At 34.8% G+C, this 18,147-nt stretch overlaps 2 protein-coding genes across 3 annotated transcripts in view; both read right to left on the bottom strand.

Annotated features, from left to right (window-relative positions):
• Nucleotides 1–850, bottom strand: part of LOC123703719 (ryanodine receptor) — a 154,039-nt gene extending 153,189 nt beyond the window's left edge. The window contains 1 exon segment of the mRNA XM_045651812.1: nucleotides 687–850. The gene's annotated coding sequence lies outside the window, so the exon portion shown is untranslated.
• A 2,341-nt stretch (nucleotides 851–3,191) lies between these two features.
• The window catches only part of LOC123703789, a 29,258-nt gene continuing 14,302 nt past the window's right edge, over nucleotides 3,192–18,147 (bottom strand). Inside the window, exons 6-10 of one of the 2 annotated variants that reach the window (XM_045651940.1) lie at nucleotides 14,656–14,876; nucleotides 13,805–13,969; nucleotides 8,020–8,140; nucleotides 7,283–7,372; nucleotides 3,192–4,817 (exon numbers count right to left, since the gene is read on the bottom strand). In XM_045651940.1, coding sequence (XP_045507896.1) covers nucleotides 4,335–4,817; nucleotides 7,283–7,372; nucleotides 8,020–8,140; nucleotides 13,805–13,969; nucleotides 14,656–14,876 — 1,080 coding nt within the window. In that variant the 3' untranslated portion in view covers nucleotides 3,192–4,334. The remainder of the gene's footprint in view (nucleotides 4,818–7,282; nucleotides 7,373–8,019; nucleotides 8,141–13,804; nucleotides 13,970–14,655; nucleotides 14,877–18,147) is intronic. The other variant, XM_045651941.1, reaches the window with a different exon arrangement.

The following is an 18,147-nucleotide window of genomic DNA, read 5'->3' as shown; positions in this document are numbered from 1 at the left end:
ATGTGTTCGTTGTCGCGTGTTTTCTATTCATATTCAGAGGTTAGGGAAGTGAACACTGTGTTTTTAGTTGGAACACCAACGCAAATGCTGTGCCAATGACTTATGGTCATCGAATATTTAACAATAATATTCCACAGTTTAATAAGCTGTTACGAAGCTTTTGCAATTATTGTTATTTTAGCTAAAAATTACGATTAAGTAAACACAATATGACGTCACGATAGTTTAGTTCCAATGAAAATTTTTAATTTAATGAATTTCTACACATGTTACATTTGAAGTCATATTATATACAATTGATTTGCTTCATTATGGAAGTAGAGATGAAATGTACAAAATAAACCGACCACCTGCTCTTAACCGGAAATAAGGTACCTACACACTCGGTACCTATCATTCCCGCGCTTTATTAAAAATGCACCTTAAAATATAAAACATGTGCAAATCAATGAGATCGGAATCCATGCAACCTCATTTCTAATCCTGCGCATAACAACAGTTTATTCGTGGTTTATTCCATATAGGAAAACCTACTTCAATCTCATTATAAAAACTTATTTTTATACGAATCTAAATATTTATTTGCAATGAGCGGGCGGCAAGCGTGCCCTTATTCTTGAAATAAAACGAGCGTCGAGATATTTTCATGAAACTAAATCACACAACACAAGCACTTAAATACTTACCAAATAAAAAAATCCAATTATCTCTGGGTGCACTGATCACACATTTTCACACACAGAACCACACTTCCAAGGTTGGCCTTTCCAATCGTATTCGAGATAATTCCTACAATAGAGTAGGAATCAGTATTCTGGGCTCCGTGAGCGCCAGAATGGATTTAGATCGTATGAACGTCGAAGCAAAAGCTATTTATAACCGCTGGGTTATAGCTCTCTGGTATAAGTTGAGCTATCGTGATTTATTCTTGGTAAAAATACTATAGTGATACTCCTGGTGTCGATATTATAATAAATGCATTATTGTGGTTCATATTTACATATTAATTGATGGAGAGCTTTATTTTTAGGACTGTAAGCGTAGGCGCATAGATGCAAAGCATAATTTAGATCATTCGTTCAATTTCAAATGTTGCTACATATTAATATAGGTATGGATCGAATTGTTGAAAAATTTCCAATGCTTTATCTTTTAATCTTTATTGTTACATCATTAAAAGGATCAGCCCCCCTAGCCAAGTGGCTTTCTGTTAGATAAACGTATCTACAGCTTACGTCAATCTCATACATTCGTAGTCTATTCTATTGAACGCTACGCTAACAGAAAACCACTTGGCTAGGGGGGCAGGAATTCTCTTCTAAAACCAAACTCTATAATAAAAGAGATTTTTTCACATCTAGATGCGAGCCTGAAATTATTTACACATGAGACTGTCAAATAATAATATAATTAATCGTTTATTTCTTTCCACAACATACATGTGCAATATAACTACATGGTTTTTAAATTACAATTACTTGCTCTAGGTTTGTTAGACTCAGCTCTCACAAGCGGGAATAATTTAAATTGCACAATTTACCAAGAAATAAGTACCTAGATGATGTAAAAATAAAACACAAATTTGTTTGTGTGTATGTGTGCGTGAGGATAATCGATTAAAAAAAATAAAACAACAAATTTCTTAAATATTTTATTTCGCTGTAACAAGACCGATTATGGATATCATATACACAATGATTATTGCTTATTGTAGGCACTGTGAAAAAGGCTTCAAACACAAATGATAACAAAACAACTGCGTAAAATTAAATAAAATTAACATTCTAAAATAAATAACAGTTTAATGAAGTAGATCACAAGTAGATTAATTATTTTATTAAAATAAATTCAATATACATTTATTTATGTAGGAAAAATGTATAGGCGCATTATGCACGAACTATATTTGAAAATATACGATAACTAGCGGTCCGCCCCGGCTTCGCCCGTGGTACGTGTTTACCAGTGTTTACGTTAACTCTCCATAAGAACCATCCTCGTACTTCAAGGAATATTATAAAAAAAGAATTAACGAAATCGGATGAGCCGTTCTCTAGTTATGCGCTTACCAACATATTTTGCGATTCATTTTTATATAATAAGATTCAGCATATATAATAGTACAATTCCATACATTTTCATAATATTCGTGCATAATACGATAAATAAAACTAAACATTAAGTTAGACGTAAATATATTCCAAACTGTTCCTGTTCCTGTCTCACTCTGACATATAACGAGTTCAATATTTGCATCCCTTTCTATACAATTGCAACTATATAAGAACTACATTGACTATAAACAACTAAACCCATAATAAAGTATAAAAAGGTCATCTAAAATGTCCAACGTTATAATATAAAACTTTCAAATTAACACCTTATTTCGTTGCAATAATGTTCAAAATCTATTGTATTAGAAAACTCTGCCCAATACACGCGTAGGCAGAGTTTTGCTTACTATATTTTTTATTGTGATTGTGAGTCTAGTTGTTTATTGTACGTCAATGGAACATTATTAAAACAAAAAATGGACAGTTAAAGAGAAGTTACTATGTACCATATACACTATATAGAATTAGTTATAGAAAAAAGAGCGTGTTTGCCGAGCACACGTGTCAGAAGTGAAACTTCTTTGGCAAGATCAACAAGAATCGTTGCCTTACTCCATGACGTGACGGAAGAGCCATGACGTTACCTAACCATTTTACTCTCAACGCGCCTTAAGAAGTCACTTCAACTCCACTTTTTCAATATTCCAATTTATTTCTGCACAGTGTAAACTGTAAACAGTGTATGAAATAATATCTTCTAACAAAGAAATTGGCAATTAAAACCAGCGCTAACGTAATAAACTTTAAGAAAAAATCACTATATAATAGGTTTGAACTAGACCTAAACATTTCCGTGTTTTTACAATTTTAAATTCATTACTATTACAAAATACCCAAATAATTTTTATACAATATTAACATTAAAATCGCTACAATAAATTATTATATACAAATGTTAAATATCACATTTTTAAATGAACTTTCAACTAAAATATATTTGATAGTCATCATTACAGTTTTTATTTCCTAATGTCATGAAAAGAAGGATTTTCTAGCTCATATTATAAGCAAAATAATGTACATGTTTTTATTAAATGTATGAATACATATTTATAACATATTTCACATTATCGTAGTTTAAATTTTAAATATAGTTGTCATAGTTAAAAAACTAGCGACAACTTTTCAAACAACTTCTCAAAATACAACCCTATATTCATAGTGTTATGATTTAATATCGTGTTACTACTTGATTTGAACACAACATTTCTTCATGTTCATAACATAAGGATAATTATAATATGAAGGAGAATTTTCAAGTTCTCAAGTTCTAAGCATCAATTTAAGTCAACTCACATAATTTCCGGAAATAATGATTAATCGATATTATTCGATATATTTCGATTGACCTTTGAACGGTAGAAATATGGGCTAATAAAAGACTGCTCAATCAAGATGTATTTTTCTATAGTATAATTAACTGTTAGCCAAATATTTGTAGAGTTTCTCTTGAAATGACGTAACATTCGCAGGGTATTTATTGAATTTCAACTATATTGACTTACAATAAGGAATTTGGTAAATATAACGCTTTTTGTAAAAACGTTAATTTATTTTCCTACTATGTATCTGTTTTATAAATTTTAAGCGCAATTTCAAAGTACTTTATGTACTTATTCATTCTCACAAAGAATCGAAAAAAAGTGCCTAAAATGAAATATAGCTCTAACAGAAAACCCACAAATGAGTAAATTCTTGATTATGATTAGAATACGGTATTGCAAACAATCTTTATGTCAGAAGTGAAACTTCTTTGGCAAGATTCACGACGGTATTTGCCATGACGCGAAATTTTACTCTCAACGCGCCTAAAGAAGTTTAACTTCAAAAATAATGATTTCGAATTATTTTTATATTGCTGTAGTCCTTAGATAAATAAATATTGTTTCACAAATACGTAAGAGAAAACAACCTATTTCTACTCTAGCATGGTTTTAACTTTATTGTCTTGTTTTATAATTATTGCGATTAAATGGTTATTTATTTATCAGTTAATAACTCATCATTTTTAGCATAATCATCATGCATGTTTCACTGAAAATAGTTAATTTTATTGGTTTTTTAGTATCAATTTTCATTTAAATTTAATAATTCTGCTTTTACTGACAATTTCAAGCAATTTTTGTTAAAATTTTTAACAATTTTCCTTTTTCTGAACATTATCAAAAACAATTCTGTATTATATTTTCAAAAACCTTTAAAAATAAACCGTAAATAATTTCATTTCACATCACTATCCAATATGGCCTCCGCACTAGGAATCACAATAACATCCCTCACATCACTAGCGCACGGCGCATCACTATCACACTTTACACATACACCTTCGCACTTTACACATACACCTTCGCACTTTACACACACACTTTCGCACTCTACACATACACTTTCGCGCTTAGTGTCCGTATTCATGTGTTTCACGACATCGAAGCTCTCTATATTTTTATACTGTCCATCTTTAATAGTGCAGAAATTATTTATTTCCGTACATATTTGTTTGACGTCCATTTCGTCAGCATTATTGCTTGATATTTTTAATAATTTCTCGTCATCGCCGAGTGTGAAAATAACTTTTTCTTCTTGCATTTTGGATATTTCTGAGTCGGAGTGATTTTTGAAGTTCGTTGATTCGGCTAATTTCATGTTGTATATGTTCGATTCGCTGCCCATTATTGATGTTGTTGAGGTGTTTAGGTGTAGCTCCTGGAAAGGTAATATATAATTATATTATTTATTAATTATTTATATAATTTAAATCCAACTTATATTATAAAAGCGAAAGTTTGTAAGTAAGGATGTATGTTTGTTACTCTTTCACGCAAATACTACTGAACCGATTGAATTTAACCAATGAAATTTGGTATGTAGGTAGTTGGTCTTCAACTACATGAACTACGAATAAAACAGAAAACCCGAAGGAACGGGAACTATGTGGCTTTTTCTTTGAAAACGTGGGCGAAGCCGCGGGCGGAAATCTAGTACCAAAGTACGAAACGGAGTAGGGAATCTAACGTATAATTTTAGTTTTCCATGCTTTAGGACATCAACATAATATTAGAAAGTTTCTAATTTATTAACCGACTTCAAAAAAAAAGGAGGAGGTTATCAATTCGGCCGGTATGTTTTTTTTATGTATGTACACCGATTACTCCGAGGTTTCTGAACCGATTTACGTGATTCTTTTTTTGTTCGATGCGGGATGGTGTCGAATTGGTCCCATAAATATTTTATTCGGATAGGCCCAGTAGTTTTTATTTTATGAGCATTTTTGTCTGTATTTGTAAATGTTGCAAGTGCAAGTTTGAAGTCGGTTGTTTTTAACGCAGTTATCATCTTGTTTAGAAAATATGCATTGGTATGATAAATATTTCGTATATTTCGCATATCTTAAGAATGACTTTTTTCTTATAATAATTTCAAGTTTAAGAAAAATATCATTCTTATGATACCACAAAGATATAAAACAAACAGTAATAGTAAAAATTCGGCGAAGTGCGAGTCGGAACCATGCACCAAAATATCAAATATATGTATATTACAGGGTGGCTCTGAAATACGTTGACAACTTATTTTACGATTTATTTTATTTTTATTTTACACAGTATAACGGTGACTACTAAATAATAAAAATACAGTATTATTTTAATGTAAATATCTATTTATTTTCAAAATAACCACCTTTAGCTTTAATACAAAGGCTTACACGTTTTCTGAAGTTTTCGACGATTTTCCGTAACTCCTCTTCAAATATTTTGTCCCACTCACAAGTAAGTGTTGCCTTCATCGCGTCTATACTTCTGTGTGAAGTTGCACAGGCCCTCGTCTCTAGAATTGATCATACGCTGAAATCCATTTGATAAAGATCTGGTGAAAATGGAGGCCATTCCTTGGAACTTATGAACTCTGGGAAATGGTCCATACATCACTACTGCACATTTGAGGCCCTGTGAGATGGAGCAGAGTCCTGTTGAAAAGTTCACGGTTGGTCACCGAAGTGCTGCTGGCTCCAAGGAAGAACTACACTCTCCAAAATATCGCGTCGGTATATTTCTTGATTCACTTTCACACCTTTTTTTACGAAAACGAGAGGAGTTTTGCCTGTTGAGCAAATGCCACGCCAAACCATGACTGAATCCGGTTTTTGCCGAAGGGGGATAATTGCTGTGGCTCCACGGCTACTAGAAGAGTAAACTCTGTCGTTTTGGCGGTTATGAGATTGCTCAATTTGAAAAAAAAATTCATCTGTGAAAAAAATATTTTTCCACGCTTCACCAGCGGAGCGCGCTTTCAGTAAGCGACATCTTTCAAGGCGTATTTTTTTATCTTTATCATCCAACCGCTGTGCTTTTCGCAGCTTGTATGCTGTTAACTTGAGCTCATTTTTAACAACTCGTTGTAACGTTGAATGACTTACAACTAAGTCTCGAGCCATTTTTCTTACCTCGGCTTGTGAATTGCGGGTCAATCTTTGTTTGACGATATGTCGAAGCCTAGGCGTCCTCACAGTTATTTTTCTGCCTCTTCCCAGACGGTCACCGAGATGGCCAAGCTCATCGAAGCGTTTAATAGCAGAAGAAAATAACTGCCGACTGATACCGAGAAGTCGCACTACCTCGCACTGCCGCTTACCAGCCTCATATAAGGATATTATTGCACCTCGTTAAGCAGACATAGTAAAAAATGACTAATTTTAAATTTATTCTTTTCACAAATAACGCTAAGTTGGCGCCAAAATATGTGAAAATAATAATTAAAAAACAATAGCAACGCAGCATGTACCATGTTTGAAATTTATTATTTTGAAATTTGTCAACGTAATTTAGAACCACCCTGTATAAAGGCGAAAGTTTGTAAGTATGGATGTATGGATGTTTGTTACTCTTTCACGTAAAAACTACTGCATCGATTACAATGAAATTTAGCACACATATAGAGGGTAACTTGGATTAACACATAGGATAGGTTTTATCCCAGAAATCCCACGGGAACGGGAACTATGCGGGTTTTTCTTTGAAAACGCGGGCGAAGCCGCGGGCGGAAAGCTAGTAATTTATATAAAGAGTATCGGTATATATTTAATTATTGGCTGTAATTTCATTTCATTGCTGTAATGTTTTAACTATTATCATATACATAAAATCATATTATTATTTACAAACAAAACTTACTCTATCATCATGATAACTGCCGACGCTTCTAGAATGTTTGTGTCGTTTCTCGTTCAGCATTCTATGTGCTGACTGGCCGTCCACGCAATCCTGTAATGTTATTTTGTATTTGTACAAATGAAATAGATACATTTAAAAAATGTCTATGAACCTTTGTTTCCAGTTATATAACAGTAATCTCAAATCATAGTAAAGTGTTCTTTTGTGTTACTCTTAAAGTTGAAAACTAAAGAACTAAGAAGAATAAATAAGAAGTATTTAATTTTAATATGAACATAACATAAACACTATTTATCAATTTAAATAATTATCCAATACAAATCCAGTAATCATTATAACTAGCTGTTTAAACTCTAGTCGGGTAGACATTATTGAGAGATTTTCACAACAGTCACTATCCAAGAGGAGACAAATACAAAAAAAAAGACAGGTTGCACTCCGGGAGTGCCGGCAGAAGTGAAAACGTGATTATTAAAGTTCAGCATGTTTGATTTGATATTTTGGAATGGTATCCGTGTAAGACGGAAATAAATAAGTTAGTAAATTATAAGGGCTAAAAAAAAAAACATCAGTCTTACGCTTTTTCGATCAGGCCACGTGTCCTGACGCGAGTTTAAGATTTTATACCCAACGCCGCTAAAGAAGTTTTCACTTCAAAAAATCATGAAACATCCCTTCAGCTGCTCTGTGCAGATCAGATAAGGATATTGCTGAGTGCCATAAAATGTAGGACTAACCTTAAATCTATTAAACTGTCTCCCACATCGTCTCTCGCACGCAACAAGACTACGCAGTGATTGCGTGCGCGCACATTCGCCCGACCACCCGCGGGATCCGAACAGCTTTGATGTGTCCGACCTTTACAATTAATTATAATTATAATTATATGTACATCTTATTTAATACTAGCTGTGCCACGCGGTTTCACCCACCAGAAAAATCAAGTATTTCTATAAATCATGTATTATTTTGGCACATAGTTACACATTATACTTAGAAGAAAAAATCAAAAATATATCAATAGCAATTTTTGTGAAGTGAATTTTCTTAGCAATACCGTCACATCATGGAGTAAGGCGACGATTTTGGTATCTTTGAATTTTGCCACAGAAGTTTCACTTCTGACACGTGTAATCGGCAGACACGCTATTTTTTTTGTGATATTTTCGACATTTTTATCAGGCTTTAAGTGTGTTAAAGCGAGCAGGGAACAACATAGCAACCGACAATCTATATATATTGGTCATTCATGTTTTTTATAAACCAAACAGCTTTCTTTGATTTGTCCGACCTATTATTATTTATACATTTTAATTGAAATAGAGCGTGTGAGTAGACACACGTGTCAGAAGTAAAACTTTAGGGCAAGATTTAAAGATTCCAAAATTGTCGCCTTACTGCATGACGTGATCTTGAAAGTTTATCCTCGATGCGCCTAAAGAAGTTTCACTTCAAAAACATGTATATATTATTTGATACTAGCTGTGCCACGTGGTTTCACCCGCCAGCAACATCAAGTATTTCTACAAATCATGTGTTCAAAAACATGAATAGACTATTTAATACTAGTTTTGCCGCGCAGGTTTTTAGTGTGTGTAAATTTACTATGTGAGCTTAGAAATCATTATGACATATTTTAAGTTATAGTAGAGCCAATTTAAGGCGCGGAATAGAGTAAAACCCAGCTCTAGCCGTTTTTTGTACTGTTTTCTGGAGCTATCTCCTTCTTATCCAAAAGATATATCAACTAAATAAAAATACATTAAATTTCTACATATTCTTGGCTCAAAAATGGTAAAAGTATTTTGTTATTTTATTGACTTAAAGTTTAATTAATCTCCTCCCAAAGAAATCCCAGAAATTAGAAATAATTATGTTTACCGTGTATCTCCTCTTAAACTAATGATTCTTTTGATTTGGTATTTACACTATTGGATAGGCAATTTCATTACGAAAATTATGGTAAAAATTTTTTTTTGATAAGACCTATACTAGATTTTATAAACATTTTATTCAAAATTTTAGGCGTATTCGCAACTATATCTCTTGCGCTTGTATGGGAGGTTCAGTCGGCCGCTAGGTCTCGAGGGTGAAGCTTGTGTCGTTTGTCGCCGTGAGCGTCACATGACAATCACGTGACCCATGTTTATTCGAATAGTACGAATATCAAACAATGAGCGAGGAATAGACGCTACTACTATTAATTTATAGTGAGATTTTAGAAATCATCAATAATATAATAACTGGTCAATGAGCTTTAGTTATTATAATATATTAAAGTGAAACTTTTATTACATCGTCTCAAACTTTTTGGTCTGTGTAGCGCATGTCGCGTGACGCACGATATGTACGATAATTATCGTACAAATACGATAATTTTTAGTTAAATGTCTATAGTGTGAAAAAAGTTTCACTTTTACCGTGGTTTCATAAAACCACACAACATTTTTTTTTATATAATTATGATATTTAGTTTTTAAAACATTCAAATGCTTTATAAATATAATTTTTTTAATAATCGAAAATATTTTATAAAAATTATTATAAATTTATTAATTTATGCAATAAATCACATTTTACTTTTTAAGTTTTTAGTGAATAAGTATTAGGATTAGACAAACAACATTTGAAGTTTTAAGTATGTATACTACTTTTTGTCATGGGTGTCATTTTCATGGTTTTTGCGGTAGCTAAATTACCCAATATGAGGTCAAAACTAAAATCCAAGATGGCGCCGAGAAAAATTTTACATCTTTTTGTCATGGGTGTTATTTCCATGGTTTTTGGGGTACCTATTAACCAATATGAGGTCAACATTAAAATTCAAGATGGCGCCGATGATAATTTTACATCTCTTTGTCACGGGTGTCATTTTCATGGTTTTTGGGGTAGGTATAAACCAATATGAGGTCAAAACTAAAATTCAAGATGGCGCCGACGAAAATTTTACATATTTTTGTCATGGGTGTCATTTTCATGGTTTTTGGGGTACCTATTAACCAATATGAGGTCAAAACTAAAATCCAAGATGGCGCCGAGAAAAATTTTACATCTTTTTGTCATGGGTGTCATTTTCATGGTTTTTGGGGTACCTATTAACCAATATGAGGTCAAAATTAAAATTCAAGATGGCGCCGACGAAAATTTTACATCTTTTTGTCATGGGTGTCATTTTCATGGTTTTCGGGGTAGGTATAAACCAATATGAGGTCAAAACTAAAATTCAAGATGGCGCCGATGAAAATTTTACATATTTTTGTCATGGGTGTCATTTTCATGGTTTTTGGGCTAGCTATTAAGCTAAAAAGTTAACCAATATGAGGTCAAAACTAAAATCCAACGACGAAAATTTTACATCTTTTTGCTATGGGTGTCATTTTCATTGTTTTTGTGGTAGCTTATATGAGGTCAAATCTATAATACTACAAGGCGCTGACAAAATTTTGATATTTTTTCGAAATGGATGTCATTTATGTGGTTTTTCTTACAATCGTTTACATATTAATCGAACAGAATTCAAATTCTGTAGTTTAGGTGTAGCTTTTTGAAGTGAAAGTTCTATAGGCGCGTTGAGAGTAAAATTACAAGGTCGCGTCATGGTAATACCGTCACGTTATTGAGTAAGGCGGCGATTTTCGTATCTATAAATCTTACCAAAGAAGTTTCACTTCTGACATGTGTTCTCGGCTCACGCGCTCTTTTTTATTTTATTCTCTTCGTTTTAGGATATTAGATGAACTCTATTTTAATTTTTTACAAAGTTGAGCGAATACAGTGAAAAAGCGAATATCTGTCGGAATATTGACACAGAGTTTCGTTTTACATTACATTTCTAAATATGTATTTCAATAATCAATGCTCTTTTAAATTGATTTCTCCCGTAATATATAGGATTCGACTAGATAGCAAATTTGAGTATTTATGCCGTGGCTCAAATAATATCACAAAATTCGCTTTCGTGATAGATCTTGTTTTTGATAAATAAAACAAGGCCTTTGAAGCGAAATTTTCTCCTTTAAAGTAAACTAAAACAAAATAACAAATACAAGCTATATAGTCGAATTCTTGAAAATGACACCCATGACGAAAAGATGTAAAATTTTCATCGGCGCTATCTTACATTTTAATTTTGACCTCATATTGGTAAATAGCTACCCCAAAAACCATGAAAATGACACCCATGACAAAAGGATGTAAAATTTTCGTCGGCGCCATCTTGAATTTTAATTTTGACCTCATATTGGTTTATACCTACCCCCAAAACCATGAAAATGACACCCATGACAAAAGGATGTAAAATTTTCGTCGGCGCCATCTTGAATTTTAATTTTGACCTCATATTGGTTTATACCTACCCCCAAAACCATGAAAATGACACCCATGACGAAGAGATGTAAAATTTTCATCGGCGCTATCTTACATTTTAATTTTGACCTCATATTGGTTAATAGCTACCCCAAAAACCATGAAAATGACACCCATGACAAAAAGATGTAAAATTTTCGTCGGCGCCATCTTGAATTTTAATTTTGACCTCATATTGGTTTATACCTACCCCCAAAACCATGAAAATGACACCCATGACAAAAGGATGTAAAATTTTCGTCGGCGCCATCTTGAATTTTAATTTTGACCTCATATTGGTTAATAGGTACCCCAAAAACCATGAAAATGACACCCATGACGAAAAGATTTAAAATTTTCATCGCCGCTATCTTACATTTTAATTTTGACCTCATATTGGTTAATAGCTACCCCAAAAACCATGAAAATGACACCCATGACAAAAAGATGTAAAATTTTCGTCGGCGCCATCTTGAATTTTAATTTTGACCTCATATTGGTTTATACCTACCCCAAAAACCAAGAAAATGAGACCCATGACAAAAAGATGTAAAATTTTCGTCGACGCCATCTTGAATTTTAGTTTTGACCTCATATTGGTTAAAACCTATCCCAAAAACCATGAAAATGACACCCATGACAAAAAGGTGTAAATTATCGTCGGCGCCATCTTGAATTTTAATTTTGACCTCATATTGGTTAATAGGTACCCCAAAAACCATGAAAATGACACCAATGACAAAAAGTTATTTCAACTAGAAACCATTTGGCGACAGTTTTTGGTTAACATTTGAATGGGATTATCTAGTTTAAAAGAAATATAAAAATATCACCGAATGATGATCATTAGTCATTACAGAGTACCATCAATTTTGATTCATTTTAAAAATTTAATATAAAATTCATCCATATGACTATAATTTAACTCTGAATTGGTAAAGACCAAAATTATGTGTTAGCACCATTATAATGTTTTTCTATAAAAAATATTTTAAATGCCATGTCTGTTACTTCTGAGCTCTGTGAATTTTACTTGTATTTGAAACAGTTCACGCGGATGCGCGTGGTGGCGCAAGAATTATTAGCGAAGTATTGTAGAAGCGGCGGATAGCTGTGGTTCGGGAAAGAAGTGTGAATGCTCAAGGTCACTCGCTCAGGGAACGACCTTAATAGGCAACATTTGACGTCTATCAATTTTATCTTCATAGGGTGGTAACCTGCTTAAAAACATCGATTAAAGTGAATTAGTCGATACGGACTTGAAACATTTGTAAATCGAACTTGAAACACATGTCAATAATTTATGATGATTTTTATTTACAAGTAATCAATGCATCCGATTCTAGATATCAGATTTCAATTTTTAGAGTAACGTCTCTGGTATTTAAAAAGAAAAAAGGTTTATTGACACAAAATTGTAAAGACGTCAGTTCTTTAAATCAGAAATTGTTTATTATGTTAAGAATGGTTTATCAGTAAAATCAAATCTTAAAATTGTTTATATCGGTCATTATTATTATAAATATGTAATCGTAATTGAAATAAGTTTGCAAATGTGCAGTTCTAACAAAACGAAATATCATGTTATTCTTTGTCGTCGTTACTAGGTTACGTTGTTGAATTTTGTTGAACTGTCAAATGTTGCCTATTAAAATGGCTCTACTATAGTCTAATAAAAGACTTCAACACAAACGGTTGTTTCATTTAAGAGGTTTTAACATTATAAGTCAAAATATTAATAGATCTTCAATGAATCAAGGCACAGCAGCTAGCAGACAACATAGTATAAAACAAAGTCGCTTTCTCTGTCCCTGTTCTTTGTATGCTTAAATCTTTAAAAGTACGCAACGGATTTTGATGCGGTTTTTTTTTATAGATAGAGTGATTCAAGAGGAAGGTTTTAGTTTTGTTATTAGTATTAGGTTTAAGACAAAGCGGGCGAAGTCACGGGCGGTAAGCTAGTAATATTATAAAGCTGAAGAGTTTGTTTGTTTGAACACGCTAATCTCAGGGACTACTGGTCTGATTTGAAAAAATATTTTGCTGTTAGATAGACCATTTATCAAGGAAAGCTATAGGCTATAAATATCATCACGCTAAGACCAACAGGAGCGGAGCAATGCGGGTAAAACCGCGGAGCACAGCTAGTAACATGATATATAGAAAAAAAAAACTCACAAATTACACGGCGTTATAAGCAATCGTTGTAGATTAGACAATGTAGGTCTCATATCGTGAACGGCTAAACCCCTTCCCCATAGCAACTGTGCTATACACTTGTTTAGCAGAAACATCGCATATCGGAATAAGGTCACGTCTCCACCGCGAGCGAAGAGAGGTATGCTGGAAAAGATAAAATATTTGTTTGTATATGTTATTTATTTATTTTATAATATTGGCAAAACATTTGATTAATATTATAATAATAGTCGACAAAATTGATATATAATTAACAACTAGGTAGATGGATCATTAAAGAAATTATCGATAAAAAAACTCTGCCTACGTGCATCAGACAGAGTTTTCTAAAAATAAAATTATTTAAAAAATATGAGGTTCAAAGTTGCAACCCTGCATGGATCACTTAGTACTTACAATTTGATATTTAGTATCATAGCGCTCGAATGCTTTATACATGAGACAATTTTTAAGAATAAAAAATATTCGATCACAAGGCGGGATTCGAACTCGTGCTTTTTTGACTTAGAATAGAATCTCATAGAATCGCAAGAGCAGAAGAAATTCGATTGCTCTGGCGGGATCGCAGGTGGCCAGCCCGGCTCCGTGGAAAACGCGGGTTCGCGAGCATAAAAGTTTTTTTTTAAGCTATTGCATAGCTTCTATCGCGGGCCTTGAGCGCGGGGACCGAATCGAAAAATTCCGTAACGAAAAAACCTCACGCTCCCCACTCCTTGGGGCGGAGGTGTGGCTTGAAGGCATAGCATGCAATAGCGCAACCGCCCCACTCCCCGAGTGACACACTTTTTTTTTTATTTGCAAATATTGCTCAATTCATCTAATATACTCACTTAGGATCCGGCAAATCCGGGGTAACATCCAGTATTTTGCTCGCAGATCCCAATAACGTGATTCTATACCGCAGAGGTTGGTTGAGCACAGCTGCCGATAGCACAGTGGCCTGTGCTACAAACCCAGCGGCCACACTGTCGGGTACCGGGTTCGATGATCGCGTGTCGTCACCGCATATGGGGAGTGGTATGTCGCAGATTGTCCAGGTTGTTGCATCTTTCTGTAAAAAAAAAATTGTGAGGTGTAAAACTACTGAACTGAAATGAGTGTAATTTAATATGCAAATAGATTATAACCCGGAAAACTATAAGATACTACTTGACTGGATATGAAATCTTCTGCAAGTTTATTGGTCTTACAGCTAGCGCACAAGAGCAACTTTTGTCTCCGCAACTATTTTGTCTCTCCCATCAACTCTATGGGGATTTGCGTCGCTACGTGCGTGCGCTTTCTTACTAGCCCATAGAATTGATGGGAGAGACAAAATAGTCGCGGAGACAAAAGTTGCTCTTGCGCGCTAGCTCTTAGAAGCAAAAACTGTTGAGCTGGTTAGAATATAATATAATCCATACTAATATTTAAATGCGAAAGTAACTCTGAATGTCTGTCTGTTACTCAATCACGCCTAAACTACTGAACCAATTTTCATGAAATTTGGTATGGAGATATTTTGATACCCGAGAAAGGACATAGGCTACTTTTTATCCCGGGAAAATGACTCAATCCCGGAAATCCCACGGGAACGGGTTTTTCTTTGACTGCGCGGGCGAAGCCGCGGGCGGAAATCTAGTTAATACATAAATAATATACGTTGGTAAATAATTTTGAAGAAAAATATGTACTAGAACTTGTAAGAAAAAATGCAAAGCGACTAGTCGCTGCGACAGTTACACAACGTTGCGTGCGATCGCGCAACTACTTCAAGTACTACTACTAACTACGCATAATACGATATTTTCTACAACTTTTTTTTTATATTTTCATCCAATTCGACTATATTACCTGCTGTATATAAAATATTTTCTGAAAGTGTAGCAACAAGTCGCTGCGACAGTTGCACAACGTAGCGTGCAGGGCATGCACCCGGGTTTACCCGGTTTCGAAAAACCCGGGTAAACCGGGGTTTTTTGATGTTTTTTGATGATCTTGAGAACCGGGTCTGAATAATATGAAGCCCGGTTCTCCCGGTTCCAACCAAAATATTAAAATATTTTTTTTATTTTGCTGCATTATTTTAACAAATTTATTCTATCTGGCAACGTCAGACTCACGTGCATCGCGAATTTTCGTGCCACGCCTCAAGCGTGGCTCTGATTGGTTGTCTAACCTTAGATGCTATAGGTTTCCTAGTTAGTTGTATTACCAAAGAAAAAAAAATTTGGCTTCGAAAATGATAAAAATTAGGCTACAGAAATATTTTTATTAGATTTGTTGTGAAATTGAAAAGCTGTTGATTTTACTGTTTCACATAATGACCCAGTCATGTTTTTGTTATCAAGCTGAAATTTATATCGAATACTCAAGTCTACGGTCCCTTGATGCTGTGAAAAAGTCAAACTCACAAGCCAACGCATCAAAAGATACAGCCGTAAATACTGAAAATTTTCACAAATTTCGACATTTACATGGAACTCAAAACCTACAAGGTACTTCTCATGAAGACAGAGCCTTGAAATTTGGTAAAAGTAACGTCTTATAACACAGATAAAGGCATTACAAATTTACAACATTACATTAGACAACATTATAAAAAAAATTGGTTTGTTCGGAGCCCTCGGAGCGCGAGTCCGACTCGCACTTGGCCGGTTTTATGCTTTACAGCGTGTTAAAGTTAAAGTCAAAATGATTTCGATTTAGGGAATAAATAGATACTTATAGATAAAAAAGGGAAATTTTGAATGTAGTTTAAAATAACGAATGACAAAAGTGACGCGATTTAAAGTGCCGGGAGTTATAGTGACGCGAGTTAAAGTGACGGGAGGTAAAGTGACGGAAGGTAAAGTGACGTGAGTTAAAGTGATGGGAGGTAATGTGACGCGAGTTAAAGTGACGGGAGGTAAAGTGACGTGAGTTAAAGTGACGGGAGTTAAAGTGATGGGAGGTAAAGTGACGGGAGTTAAAATGACGGGAGTTAAAGTGGCGGGAGCTAAAGTGACGGGAGTTAAAGTGACGCGAGTTAAAGTGACGGAAGTTAAAGTGACGCGAGTTAAAGTGACGGGAGTTAAAGTGGCGGGAGGTAAAGTGACGGAAGTTAAAGTGACGCAAGTTAAAGTGACGGGAGGTAAAGTGACGGTAGTTAAAATGACGGGAGTTAAAGTGACGGGAGTAAAAGTGATGAGAGTTAAAGTGACGGGAGTTAAAGTGGCGGGAACTAAAGTGACGGGAGTTAAAGTGACGCGAGTTAAAGTGACGGAAGTTAAAGTTACGCGAGTTAAAGTGATGGGAGGTAATGTGACGCGAGTTAAAGTGACGGGAGGTAAAGTGACGTGAGTTAAAGTGACGGGAGTTAAAGTTACGCGAGTTAAAGTGATGGGAGGTAATGTAACGCGAGTTAAAGTGACGGGAGGTAAAGTGACGGAAGTTAAAGTGACGCGAGTTAAAGTGACGGGAGTTAAAATGACGGGAGTTAAAGTGGCGGGAGGTAAAGTGACGGAAGTTAAAGTGACGCAAGTTAAAGTGACGGGAGTTAAAGTGGCGGGAACTAAAGTGACGGGAGTTAAAGTGACGCGAGTTAAAGTGACGGAAGTTAAAGTTACGCGAGTTAAAGTGATGGGAGGTAATGTGACGCGAGTTAAAGTGACGGGAGGTAAAGTGACGGAAGTTAAAGTGACGCGAGTTAAAGTGACGGGAGTAAAAGTGATGAGAATTAAAGTGACGGGAGTTAAAGTGGCGGGAACTAAAGTGACGGGAGTTAAAGTGACGCGAGTTAAAGTGACGGAAGTTAAAGTTACGCGAGTTAAAGTGATGGGAGGTAATGTGACGCGAGTTAAAGTGACGGGAGGTAAAGTGACGTGAGTTAAAGTGACGGGAGTTAAAGTGATGGGAGGTAAAGTGAAATGACGGGAGCTAAAGTGACGGGAGTTAAAGTGACGCGAGTTAAAGTGACGGAAGTTAAAGTGACGCGAGTTAAAGTGACGGGAGGTAAAGTGGCGGGAGGTAAAATGACGGGAGTTAAAGTGACGGGAGTAAAAGTGATGAGAGTTAAAGTGGCGGGAGCTAAAGTGACGGAAGTTAAAGTGACGCGAGTTAAAGTGACGGGAGTAAAAGTGACGGAAGTTAAAGTGACGCGAGTTAAAGTGACGGGAGGTAAAGTGACGGGAGTTAAAGTGGCGGGAGCTAAAGTGACGGGAGTTAAAGTGACGGGAGTTAAAATGACGGGAGTTAAAGTGGCGGGAGCTAAAGTGACGGGAGTTAAAGTGGCGGGAGCTAAAGTGACGGAAGTTAGTGACGCGAGTTAAAGTGACGCGAGTTATAGTGACAGGAGGTAAAGT

This window comes from Colias croceus, chromosome 27 (assembly GCF_905220415.1).
Source record: "Colias croceus chromosome 27, ilColCroc2.1".
NCBI lineage: Eukaryota > Metazoa > Arthropoda > Insecta > Lepidoptera > Pieridae > Colias > Colias croceus.
This window is presented reverse-complemented; position numbering and strand designations above follow the sequence as displayed.